The 14,079-nt window shown below is 36.6% G+C and overlaps 1 protein-coding gene and 1 long non-coding RNA gene across 3 annotated transcripts in view; one reads left to right on the forward strand and one right to left on the reverse strand.

The window, feature by feature from the left end:
• MMADHC (metabolism of cobalamin associated D) overlaps window positions 1-1,878 on the reverse strand; it is a 49,383-nt gene extending 47,505 nt beyond the window's left edge. Inside the window, exons 1-2 of the mRNA XM_045782128.2 lie at window positions 1,789-1,878; window positions 1,283-1,342 (exon numbers count right to left, since the gene is read on the reverse strand). Coding sequence (XP_045638084.2) covers window positions 1,283-1,291 — 9 coding nt within the window. The 5' untranslated portion in view covers window positions 1,292-1,342; window positions 1,789-1,878. The remainder of the gene's footprint in view (window positions 1-1,282; window positions 1,343-1,788) is intronic.
• A 97-nt stretch (window positions 1,879-1,975) lies between these two features.
• LOC123782170 (uncharacterized) overlaps window positions 1,976-14,079 on the forward strand; it is a 218,955-nt gene continuing 206,851 nt past the window's right edge. The window contains exons 1-3 of one of the 2 annotated variants that reach the window (XR_006776927.2): window positions 1,976-2,104; window positions 4,423-4,637; window positions 8,452-8,558. This is a non-coding gene — a long non-coding RNA (uncharacterized LOC123782170). The remainder of the gene's footprint in view (window positions 2,105-4,422; window positions 4,638-8,451; window positions 8,559-14,079) is intronic. The other variant, XR_015723759.1, reaches the window with a different exon arrangement.

Below are 14,079 nucleotides of genomic sequence, written 5' to 3' on the forward strand. Positions count from 1 at the left end.
TTATAACTCTTGCTATGTATGCTAACTAAATAGTTGAAGATACACATACTTGCATATTTCATAACTGACATCCATTCAGTATTTACAGTGCATATAAACACAAATTTTTAAAGTATATTTGAATACTAAACTTTATTTCATATGAACTTTTTAACAGTAACAAAATATTCACCCTGCTGAACTATTTCATTCATTTAAATCAAAATAAAGCCAGGTTAAACATTAACATTCTATTCTAGTTACTTTTCAGAGTATCCCATGCTTGTTTTACAACATTCCCTTTCTGTGGTTCCGGCTAAGTAAAAATTCATGTTAAAATAGGTCCAGACTAGTGGTTTACTTTTATGACTTGTCCCTACAGTCACGTCAGTCATTAGACTCTGAACATATCATGTTCAATTACAGGAATATTATCCTACTTGTTGCCATATTAATCTTCCTAAGATAGGTCTGATTAAACAGCCACAACTTAAAGAATCAAATCTAAATACTGAGTGTGACATTCGAGGCTCTCTATTACTTGATTCCAACTCCATAATCCAACCTTATTTCCCTCTAATCTCTTTCACATATCTGACATTGCAGAAGGCAGAAATGACTTCTTGATTTTTGAAAGGGAAGGTGTCTCTGAATATGTCTTCTGTTCTTTCATTCAAATCTCTGATTATCTAAACCCCACCATCTTTCAAAACTCAGATTAAATGCTTCCCTGATTAAGTGATCCCAAACCCCTTGTTTCTCCTCCTCACAAAGCTTTGGATCTGGATGTACTTTTGTGTAGCTTTTAAGAAATAATTTTTACACTACAATAATTTTATTGTAGCTATTTCATGTATGTCTACTGTCCCCTACTATATGAACTCCTTAAGGTAGGATGAGTCTAAACTGGTGACTTACAATCAATATTTCTGATCTATGTGAATCGTATCTCTTCTCATTTCGTAGGATTTGGAAGGTTACTTGCTAGACTGAAACTGTTACAAAACCTTCCGTTTAGCTAACCAAAGAAATAAAAAATAACTTAAAAATGGATTCTAAATATTTACTGAAATAATGTCTCTCAAAAATACTGAAAGGATCCTGGCATTGAATTTATTTCCAAAAATGCATTTGTAGAAACAAGTACACGAGTGTTGAAGAAAACATTTGTGTTCAAACTACCTTCAAAGCTTCCCTGACATTTTTCATACACTACGTCTAAGCACAAAAAACATAAACCCATCCCTCCATTTCCTAGCAAGTTCCCAAACCGCTATACTGCTTAAGAGACTAATTTACTCACAGTGGCCATTTCCAGTGGAGAGGGCAGATGCAAAATATCTTTCCCTTCGTAAAGTTATTCCTGAGAACGGACAAAACAAAACAGGCTGGTGACCGATTAAGCTCTAACACACAACTCGGGTAACGTCCACCATCTCCTATGTGTCGCTCCACTACGATCAAAGTTCAAGCTCTCCCCATAACCCAGGAAGGCCAGAATTGGCCCCGAGACCCTACAGGGCACAGATCCCTGCCCAGAGGAGGCCGTGCAGCACCCAGTCCTCCCGGTTTGTGCCCCCACCCCCGCCCCCGCAAGCAACTCGGGCCAGATGAGAGCGGGGAACTAGGAGCCAGTGGCCGAGACAGAGTTCCGAGGGTCGAAGCAGGTATTTTAACACAGGTCAGGGGAGCTTGACAACAGCTCCAAATAAGGGTTCGAACGGAGCTGACGGTGAGGAAGCGAAAACAGCCTATAGAGTGACAGGACTAGGGAGAGCGACAGGGACCCTATCGGAATAGGAGCAATACCGAGTGCTGTAGAACCAAGAAGACGGGCGAATTTCGAGGGGCTAACGTGGGCGGAAACCATCCGTACCAGTCCCGCCACCGCCCCCTCCAGCTGTCGCAGACCCTCACTCTTTGCGCCGTCAAAATGGCGATGGCGACGGCGACGGCGACGGCAGTAGGGGTAGCGCCGACGCTGGCAGTGACCAGGCTTAAGAAGTTGCTTCTGAAAGCATCGATGCAAAGGATCGTCGAATTGATGATGCGCACGCGCATAACAGTGCCGTGGAGCCTACCTTCCATTGGATAGTCGCGGGGAAACGCTGTAGGAGGAGAAAAGGTGAGGTGGGGTGACGTGAAAGGAGGAGGGTTCCTGATCTGGGTTTAGGGTTCCTCTCATTTCGTTCCTTAACTCATTGATCCATTTGATAGGTTCCTCTTAAGGCTTTTTTACTGCCGCCAAGAGATACAATCTTAAGTTCTTTATTATCATAGCTACTAGTTTTTCACGAATCACTGTTTTCGAGCATAGGACACGTAGGTTTTTCTATTTGTGTCCCACGCCCTTAGTAGGCTCAGTAAATATATATATATATATATCTCAAACAATTTATTTATAAACAATATATCATTTTCATTTATCAATTTTTTTTAATTAACTGAAGTCCATACTTTATTCATACTACTGTTTCGGAGTAGGTAATGTTAGGCAAGTTGGTCTTTTTATGTTTTCGTTTCCTCACCTGTAAAAGGGGAATAATAATAGTGTTTGCCCCCCACACTTTAAAGATTAAATGAGTTTATATATAGCTAACATATAGCATATACATGCGCACACACAGCTTGGAGCTTGGGAGTCACAGAAAGGCTTCTAAGAAAAGACCACTGAGCTCAGTGTTGAAGTTGCTTATTACTCATTTTTTCATGCCTTGTAGTTTCTCTTTGGCTTACTTGTCCAGGTTATATAAGAGGATTTCTCGTTGAATGATGATTGTAAGCTTTTTGAGATGAGGAAGCATATGCTATTCATCTTTGCCATGATAGAAATCATCTGTCAGGTACAGATGAGAGATAAAAGGAGTCAGTGATCAACAGTATGGCAGGAGGCTGTCAGGAGTAACTTCATAGCAGAGGTGATGCTTGAACTGTGTTTTGAAAGATGAATGGGTGTTTGCCTGAATGCCAAGAAAAGATGTGGAGGGGTGAGGACACTTCAGGCAAAGGAAGCAGTATGAACAGAGTTGTGGAATCCTAAACATTGCACATACTTGAGAAGATCTACAAGTAGTCAAGGGAATAACTTTGGCACGGACAGGGGCCAGATCATAGTCAGCCTTCAGTGCAGTACTTGAGATAGATGTAATCCTGGAAGCAACTGGAAAGATTTGAAGCAGAGTCATGGCATTATCGGATTTGCATCTTGGGAAGGTCCTCTGGCTGCCATTTAGACGATGGGTTGGAAGGGTGTGTGAAGATGATTCCTAAATTTTTGACTTAGGATATTTGGTGAGTAGAGTTGCTTTTGCTTTATTGGGAATTCAGTAATATTAATATTTGTGGAATGTATACTATGTGGTGGCACTTGGGATAGGGATTTTTGCATTATTTGTTTTAATTCTCATAACAATATAGAAAATAGAGATACTATTATGTACGTGTTAAATATGAAGAAGAAATGAAAGCAGAAAGTGGTTAAGTATATTTCTGAAGCTTCCAGGGCTGGAATTAAATCTAGGTCTGTTACGTTCAAAATTAGTGTTCTCTTTCCCACACGTATTGTCTTCCAGGAGAACAGGTGTTCGGAGAAAGAGGAAGAGTTTGGTTTGAGATATCTTGAGTTTTAAGGTGCCTAAGGGGCATTCATGTGGAGTTGACAATAAGTCATTTAGAAGTAGGCCTATTGATCAGGAAAGTGGTTTTTGTAGGAGAGAGAGATTTGAGGATCCTTGACGTATGGATAATACTTCAAGCCATGGGAACTCCTTAACCTAAAGTTCAACAATGGGCTTTATGGGAAGGGGAAAGGGTCTGTGGCACTCCTGAAAATGTATGCAAATTTTTGTATATTTGTAAGTAGATTCATTTTTTTTTCCATAGGGAGAGGGTGCATAGCTTCTTCAGATTCTTAAAGGAGTTCATGACTCTGAAAGTTCAAGAACTACTAGTGTAGAGTATAAAAAGGAAAAAGTCAGAATACTAGGAAATATTAATTAAATGGGTAACAGAAGAAAATCTAGCAACAGAAACTGGCAAGTGTTAGTTAGAAAGTAGAAGGAAATCAGAAGAGACTATTCTAGACATCAAGAATTATTGCTATTATTGCTCAATATTATTAGATGCTACAAAAAGGTCTTACTGAGTTTCATCTTTTTTGATAAATCCAGCAACAGTGACTTTGCTAGAGGAATTTCAGTGGAGTGGGGGGTGGAGGGTGTGGAATTTTGATAACTGGGCATTCAGAGGATGAAACAGAAACTTCTTGAGTACAGTGACTTTATCTGTTTGTTTATTGTATTCCTGGAACTTTACTGTATTCCTGCCACAGAGAGGTGATCAATAAATGTTTGTTGAATAGATGAAGCTGAATAGATGACAAGTGTGGATCATTAATAACAAGCTACCATTAACAGCAGCTGCTTTTGGTTGTTCTGTTTCCAGGCTCCATGCTTCCACAACATCTATCTATCCGACCACTGGGCTGGGAGAGTAGTAGTGTCTATACTGCATTAAGTGAAGAAACTGAGACTCAGCCTAAGCAAACTGCTCAACGCTGTGCAACTACATGTAGTGGTGACTGTGAGACTAAACCTTGGATTTGTCTGGCTCCGAAATCTCTATGCCTTCCACGACAATAAAACTCAGAAGACAAAGAGGTGAGTAGCTCTCTCTCAACTTGTTTCAATTTCATCTTATCTATTTGCCTTCTCCCTTTCATTCTCTCTTGGATTGTTCTTCAGAAATAAAGGAGGACCTTCACAGAACTGTAAAAATTGATCCATTCACCTGATTATGAGATTATCCAGAGACCAATATGTAATCCTTGGGGGTTTTCTTTCTCATCTCATTCTTAACAGCTTACCAAAAACAGCTGTTTTTTGGTAAACATATGGCTTCCTTTTTAGTCTAGAAACACCAATTCTCAATGACAAAAGATGTATACTTACGCAAACTAAGGAATATATAATAATCACTAAGTGCTCAACTTGGCAAGGCTGTTGTATTGCAGCTAGTTCTTTCTGTAAAGACAGTAGGATTATAAAACCAAAAGACAAAATGGACTATTTTCTGCTCAGCCAAGCATGTCTAAAGCACATTAGAAGTTTGAAGACAATATTTTGTGTTATTTTAAAAAATGCTCCATGGAACTATTACCTGGTTGCAAGAAAACAACATGTAAAATGATAATAGTAGAAATTAGAAAAGGGTGTGGATAAAAGTAAAAATCTGTGAACGCTTGGTTTTTATTATTTGACTCAGTCACAGAACTCAACTATTAAGAACACATCTTTTTAAGTTGCCCACACTCTCTCTTTAGTATTTGATACATTAAGATAGGCATATATTTTAGCCATTTGTAGAAAACTCAAGCTTTTTCTGGAAACACCTTGTATGTTCTAGCCATCTATTGCTGAGTGGCAATACATGAATATTATAGACAGTGAATGTTGTGTATCTCTAGGACATACTGGAAGAGAAGCCTTCGATTTAATATTTCGGTTTTTAGTTTGAGTGTGATTCATATAATCACTGGACTTAATTGTGATATTAGATATAACAGTTATCTATTTGTTCATCTCTCTGCCTCCTTGTCATTACAGTGGAGACCATATTATCTACTTCTTTTTAAAAGACTTTATTTATTTATTTACATGAGAAAGAGAGAGAGACAGACAGAGAGAGCACACACACCCGCTGGAGAAGAGCAGAGGGAGAGGGACAAGCAGACTCTGTACTGAGCCTGGAGACAGGGGGGGTCAATCTCAGGACCCTGAGATCATGACCTGAGCTGAAATCAAGAGCCAGATACTTAATTGACTGAGCCACCCAGGTGCCCTTGATATTATCTACTTTGTAGATATATTTAGAAGATTATATGAGATAATCCATGTAAAGGACTTAGCACAGTGCACAGCACTTAGTGTGCAATAAGTGTTAGCTGAGATCATCTTTGTCATCATTATCAGCATTATCATCATCAATGAGCTCCTCCTACTTATACCTTTGATTTCCATATATGTGCACAGTGCTGGTCAGGGGTGGTAACAATAATGTTCTCTTATATGAGATTGACCAGGACGAGGAAAGGGATGTTAGCATTGGGGCTTGTGTGATGTACATTACCTCAGATGTATATAATCAGAATCTATGAGGGGTTTAGGAAGCTGCATTTTAAGAAATTCTTCAGGGAATTTTTATGAGAACTAGAATTTGAAGACCATAAGTAAAAGATAAAAAACTGTGGTAGGGAGAAGTGTAATACACACTATGAACACCAGCTGTCACTGCTCTACAATTTAAAAAACAGACCTGAGCCTTAACAGCTAATGGGATTATTACAAGAACATTTTCTAAATTTCAAATGTAAAGATCTAGGGAAAGTGAACTCTGAGTTAAACAAATTTTGACTTTATCAAGGGTCTCTAGGACATATAAATGGCCTACAAAGTGTAGTGGTTAGGTATGTGTAAATAAACCTACATCAGGAAAATGATGTCTCACTGTACTTGGGGAAATAAAGTGAATGTTCTCTGCTTTTAAAAATCAAACTGGACTCTAGTCTGAAAGTGTATTAGACAGCTCAGTGACTTTGAGAATATTTCATTTTCCTGGCCTTATGTCATAATGGAAAGTCTTGTGTAGTGTCCACATGAACATTTTCTTTATTTGTAGACATTGCACCATACTGAAAGATTTGGATTCAAGTTCTGGCTTTTTCATACCGCTTCATGTGGATCACCATGGCAATTCCTTAACATCCGTGAGCCTTGAAATGGTCATAAAAATAACCACATAAGAGTTGTCATTAGGAGAATCTAGATAATATATGTGAAATGTTTCATAAAGTTTAAAGTATTAAATATAGAGTATTATTTGAAGGCTTACAGTATTGGGCCTTTGCTTTGATACCGGTCTCTGGAACCCCACCAAAGCAACCATTTTCATAAAAATGACTGTGGTTCTGCTAGGAGCCTAGTTATTTTCTCCAACGAGGTCTTTTGTTCCATTCCAAGTAGAGTTGCCTAATTAAATACAGGGCACTCAGTTGAATTTGAGTTTCAGATAAACAATGAGTAATTTTTTAGTGTAAGTATGCCCTAAATTTTACATGGCAATCTGGCATATCTAACTCCAAGGTAAACTAAGAAAGCTGTCCTCCATTCATGTGTCTACACCCATCTAATTGCTCACATCTTCTATTTTGCCTAGTGCAGAAAAAATCTGACCCAAGGAGAGTAATGTAGGTCTAATATGCTTTGAGATGATTTATTGCCATCTAATAGCTTGTATCTTCAAAAATTTGTCACACTTCCTGTCTAGAAAGGGCTTGTTTGGGCTTATACTCTAAAGATTGCTTAGAGGGAAATGGGGTCTCTGAAGTAAATTAATCCTTGGAATTGTTTTAATTTTGTTATATTCTGTTGTTCTGTTGTGTTTTGATTATTCATTAACGTATCTTTCTCTTTCCCACTGTGTGGTTATAAGACTAGAAGGAGGGAAAGGGCAAATCTACAAAATGAAACATTCTAAAGCCACTCAAATGTTGGTATTATGAACAATTTGGATGCATTTCTGATACAACCCTCTCTATCCAGTTATATCTCATGTAGCAAATAATGCTATCAAAATCTATGCACTCTATAGACATCCATTATAGAGTCTACGCCCCAATAGTAGAGAATAGTGAGAAGGAATGGTGGGGAGTCAGGTATATGCTAAGTGTCAAGAAAGAGTCATCCTGGGGCGCCTGGGTGGCTCAGTCCGTTGAGCATCTGACTCTTGATTTTGGCTCAGGTCCTGATCTCAGGGTTATGAGATCAAGCCCCGCTTGGGGCTCCGTGCTGGATGTGGACCATGCTTGAGATTCTTCTTCTCCCCCTGCCCACTCCCACCTCTTAAAAAAAGAGAGAGAGAGAAAGAGTCATCCTGGGAACAGTATGCAGTTTCAAAGTACTTGAGGACAATCCACAAAATGAGAATTTAACTACAATAAAATGAATTCATTAGTACACTTTCATTGGTATGCCCTGAAGTACAATGAGGAATCACACTAGGAAGCCTGATGTGGTGAATAGCCAAGTCTAGCAGGAAGCCCTTGGAACTGGTGACTGCAGAAAAACATCGCCTTTGGGCTCAGCCAGCATTAACATGTATCTGCCTGTGGACGCTAGGTGGCGATATACGACAATGTGACGACTTGAGAATTTGTGGCGGATATGCTGAATTAGTGGGGGATGAGTTGTGAAATGGGTTTTTGTTTCCTGCTGTTAATGCAGAGCCTTTCAATTTATGGTAGAATGTTCTCTCAGCTGTGATCTTATGAAACTTCAATAGGGACAGGAACCATGTCAAATCCACTTCTGAGGATTTCCTTTTTTTTCCCTTCCATTTTGGGACTGATTACATTTCTGCGAAGTATTTAGTTAGTCTCATCAGGCATTCAAACTTGATACCGATGTTCACATTTAGATACTGAGATTGTGAAGCTGCTTAATTGGTGGAGCCAATTGGAGGGAGCCATTGGAGGGAGCCAGGAGAGCAACACTGCACTGAGATGCTTTGAGCCATGAATGAGGGTAAGACTCTGTATTCATGGGCTGTGTGTCACTAAGAACATTTGCCAATATGCTGACAGATTGCAATGGGAATATCCCTTGGATGCACTGATGACCCAGTGCCCTGTCATTTGAACAGAACAGGCACTTTACCAGCCCATAGGAGTACCAATGATTATATTACTTTAAGCTTCCTATTTCCTATTATATGGTTTGATGATATTTGGTGGCATCAGTGATGCATGTTAATTAATTACTTAAGAGGCTTTTGTCTTTTAAAAATCAATAAAATCTTCGATTAGGTATATTTTTTCTCTACTTTGATTTTTATTGATATTTCTGAGTTCCCCAGAAATTGCCTGCATAGCAAATGATCACTGAAACGTTTTTCTCTGTTGTTTTGGGAATTCTCTGCACTCCCTTTTGTATTTATGCCCTTTCTCCTGCCTGACTAAAACAGAATAATTTTGTTAGAACTTGGGGGAGAAATTTATCAAGCCTATATTTCAACAAAAATCTGGGATTCAAGTTAATTTTTATGCCCCAACTTATAATGCTCCTGCCCCTTTTTTACATTCAGCTTTATCTTCAGCTGTCTTCTGGCATTACCTACCTTTAGCTAAGCAGACTGCTTATTCCCACCTGAGTTTTCCTCATCTTATCAATAGCTGGTATTGCCCCTCTCTTTTCTCTCTCTCTCTCTATGACTAGGTTTTCAGTATTCAGCTCCAAAGCATCTCCTTCATGAAGCTATGTCTGTATAACACATTAATCTTCTATTTTCCTAACTCATATATAATATTACTCAGGTTAGCTCATAATTACTACCTAGTTTCAGGTGCTTTCTAATTTGTTTATACACATGCACACACACATACACACAGAAGTGGATTATGAGCTTTTTGAGAGTGAGGATTGTACCTCAATGACATCTACCAGTATGGTGCATATTGTATATACATATTCAATAGCTCTCCATCTCTTGCCTGTGTCTATGATCCCAGAGCCTGAAGCATAATAAGTATTCAATAAATGTTTGTTGAAACAGCTGAAACATTGATTTAAACCACTGTGTCGAAGTACTAGATGTCTGCTAATATTAGATTGTGACACCTAGTGTTAAAAACTTGGTAGACATCAGAATAGATCTTGCAAGAGCTAGCTTAAGCCTTATATCTCTTCCATGACAAATTCCCAAGGTCAGTGCAATCCTCTTTTCTCCTCCTTGTCCTGATTTCTCATCCTGAGTCTGAATTACTAAATTATCTCCTATCTACTGTTATCATATCTACATTGGGTGCGTGCCTGAAGTACACATCTGTAGAATGGGGTTAATAATGGTATCTACCTATTATGGTTGTGATGATTAAACAATTTGATATATATATAAAGTACCTAGAACTTTTCCTGGCATATAGTAGGTGATGGATTGTTGTTGTTATTATTGTTGTTATTATTATTATTGATATGAGTATAAGATTGTTCATTGTTTTCTGTGCATTGAACCTGTCCTACCACCTAGATTATAAACTCTTTAGGAGCAGGCATCTTCATTTAATATCTTAGGATCTGTAATGTTTCTTTTTCATTCTAGATGTTGGTAATTTGTGTCTCTTCTTTTTTCCCTAATCACTCTGACTAGAAATTATCAATTTCATTTGTTTTTCTCCTAGTAATAGTTTTTGGTTTCATTGTTTTTGTACTGTTTTTGTGTTTTTAATGCCATTGATTTTTGCTCTTTATTATTTTCTTCTCCCTGCTTGCTTTTGGTTTAATTTTCCATTCTTTTTCTAATTTCTTAAGGTAGAAGCTTAGTAATTAAGTTGAAACCTTTTTTTCTAATAGAAGCATTTGCTATAATTTTCCTTCTAACCTCTGCTTTAGCTACATTCCATGAATTTTGATATGTTGTGTTCTTATTTTTATGCAATTAAAAATATTTTCAATTTTTCCTTGTCATTTCTTTTTTATTTAGAAGTATGTTGTTTAATTATCAAGTATTTGGGGGTTTCCCAAATATCCCTTGTTGATTTTTATTTAACTCTTTTGTAGACACGAAACATACTTTATAAGATTTCAATTCTCTTAAATTTATTGAGATATCTTATGGAACTGAATATGATCTAATCTGGAAAATGTTCAACATGTGCTTGGAGAATTTGTGTAGTCTACTCTTGAGTATAGTATTTTTAAATGTCTTTTAGGTGAAATTAGTTGATAGCCTTGTTCAAATTTCTATGTCCTTCAGACTTTCTGACTGTATTCTATTAGTTACTGAAAGAGAGGTGTCAATCTCCAAATATAATCAAGATTTGTCTGTGTTTCCTTTCAGTTCTGTCAGTTTTACACTTTGCATTTGGAAGTTCTGTTAGTAGATACATATGCGTTTAGGATTATAATGTCTTGTTTATGAATTAACCCTTTTCTTATTATGAAAAATTCTTCAGTCATATGATAATATGATTTCATATGATAATATTTCTTGTTCTGAAGTATTGCCACTCAAATTTTCTTTTGTTTAGTATTAGCAGGGTATATATTTTTCCATCCTTTTAAGCTACTTTTGTCTTTATATTTAAAGAGATTTTCTTGTGTTTTTTTTGGAGGGGTTCAATAGGGCAGCTGTCTTTTAATTGAAATGTTTAGACTGTTTATATTTAGTGTCATTTTTCATATGGTTGGATTTAAATCTACCCGTCTCATAGTTTGTTTTCTATTTGCCTCACCAGTTTATGTTTCTTTTTCCCATTCCTCTTTCTTTTATGGAGATTAATTGACTATTTTTTTAATAATTACATTTTATTTCTATTGTTGTATTTTACCTCCTTGTTTTGCTTTTTATTATTTTCTCTTGGGTTGACAATATGTAACTTTAACTTATCATAGTCTAACTTCAAATAATATTGTACCTTTTCTTTCTTTCTTTTTTTTTAAGATTTATTTATTTATTTGAGAAAAAGAGAGCACACACACCCATCTGTGCCAAAGTTGGGGGGAGAGGCGAAGGGGAGGGAGAGAATCTCAAGCAGAGTCCCTGCTGAGCATGGAGCCTGACTTGGGGCTTGATCTCAGGACACCGAGACATGATCTGAGCTGAAACCAGAGCCACCAAGAAGCCCCAGTATTGTACCTTTTCATGTGAAGTTTAAGAACTTTACTATAGTATACTTCCATCTCCTTACCCTTGTAGTATTATTGTCATATATTTTAATTCTACATGTACTCTAAATTGCAGACTACACTATTACCATTTTTACATTAAACAATTATATTTTGAAGGTAGTTTTAAAAATGAGAAAATTGTCTTTTATATTTTTCCACATATATATCATTTCTGGCTTTCTTCCATCCTTTGTGAAAGTTTAACTTTATATCTGGTGTTATTTTTCTTCTGCCTAAGAAACTTCCTTTAATGTTGTTGGAGTGTAGTTCTATTGGTGATAAATTCTCTTAGTTTTATTCATCTGGAAATGCATATTTATTCATCATTCTTGAATGATATTTTCCCTTTGGAAAGAGCTGTAGGTAGACATTTTTATTTTTTTTTCTTTCACTACATTTGCTTGCATAGGTTCTGATGAAGAGTCTGTGGTCATTCTCTTTATTGCTCTGTATGTAATGTGTCACAATGTATCTTATTTTTCTTTATTTAATTATGTTGTGCCTTGACATGCAGTATCCTTCTGAGGATTCTACTGGATATTTTCTGTATTTTTTTTTTTCCTGTTCTGGCTTATGGGAAAACAAATTATTCCTAGCCTCATGTGAGCCACAGGGTTTTTCTGACTTACTTTCTTGCGGTTCTTTCCCCAGCCTTGGGCCTTTTCTTGTATGCATGCACAGATAAGTATCCAAAGTCTCAAGTGGACCCCACTATAGATCTCTGGAATTCTTTCTTTATGCAGCTTTTTCCTCTATGATACTATATTCCACAAGTTCTACCTTTCTTGGTTTGCCTGAATGCTGATCTCTGCTCCTTTAGCTCCGTGAAACTGCTTGACTCTGTGTTATTGCCTTGAAACTGTCTCCAGGAAGTAAACTGGTGAATGTTGAGGTCCCATTGTCTGTTTTTATTCTTCTCACAGAGGTCATAATCTTATAATGCCTCTACTCTAATGTCAGTAAGCCATTGTTTCTTGTATTTTTTATGATTTTCCAGTTTATTACACAGGGGATGGTGTAATAACTCCATTTTGGCAAAAGTGGCTGGATATACTGATGGAGCTTGAAGGTCACTTTTACTTCTTGACGTATTGCTACTAAAGACCAGATGAACCCCACAGTTTATTATAGAGGAGAATAGCCAGTAAATTAGTGACAAGACCCACTTATGTATATGTAGTCCAGTAGTTCATCTAAGCAATGATAAATAAAAGGATCACAGAGCTTCTCTGAATTAGAAAGTTCTTTGAACTGTACATCAACTGTAGTGGAAAAATATCATGAAATGTAAAGTCCTTTTCTCCTACAATCTCTGCAAAGTCTTACAATTTTAGAGTATTGCTTTCCTTATTTCATGTGGAGTGATTGAAGTCCAAAGAGGTCATTACCTTTCTTTCCAGCAGACAATTGTCAGGAAGACCCAAAGTAGAACTAATATGCCAACTACCTTAGTAGTTTGTGTATTGGTATAGGTAAGTGAAAAGCAACTTTAATCTTCTGACTTCAAATTAGAAGATTATATGTGTAACTTCCTACTGTGTAAACACTTTATTACCTTTCAGCTCATTTTGTTTAAAAACTGCTCTTCCTTGAATTTTGCTTTGGTATATTGCTTTAGTTTTGGCATAAATCCCTAAAGATTCAGTGCAAAATTTAGTATCTAAATCTCCCTTAAAAAGAGCACAGCATTTTTATGAACATAGTAATACCATTCAGAAATGATATAAATGTACACACATGAATATATATATATAGCTTCAGACTCTATAAAAGGATTATAATTTTAACATTTTCTTTTTATTAGTCTTTTAAAGTGTCTCGGATTTTCAAATAAAATTACTCTCTATTATTGTGCACTTAGAGATATTTTTCCAGGCTATACTATGTAAATTCTTTGCTTCTTCAGAGTTTGCTATGGTTTTCAAATGTTATGTGGAATAATACATTGGGAGGATTTTTCTGTTTTGTGGCAGTTTTAACTATCTTTAAAAAAATAGTTCAAATCCCCAGTTACAGTATCTGAGTGTTAAATAATTTTTTAAGTGTTCTGTAAAATCATCTCAGGATTAATAGAAAAATTTTCTTCTATTGGCCCATTGCAAACTTTAACCATGATTCTTAATAAATTTCTCTTTGACATGAATTTATAAATACTAATTATAATGCATCTGCTTTTCTAAGTCAAAGGAGCCATTAAAACCAAATGGTCCAGTTACAGGTTTATTTTAAAAATGAATGGATCAGGGAAGCTTTTTAGCCCCTAAAGAAGCTATTGTTCTTTTTACAGAATGTCAAGAAAGTAATCAGTCTTCTTTGATTAGGCTTATGCCTTCTCTTTCCTTCAACTTTCTGGAGACTTTTCACTTGCTAGGGAAAAAAT

The sequence above is a fragment of the Ursus americanus genome, chromosome 1, assembly GCF_024610735.1.
Source record: "Ursus americanus isolate L20-20 chromosome 1, mUrsAme1.1.p, whole genome shotgun sequence".
In the NCBI taxonomy this organism is placed as follows: Eukaryota; Metazoa; Chordata; class Mammalia; order Carnivora; family Ursidae; genus Ursus; species Ursus americanus.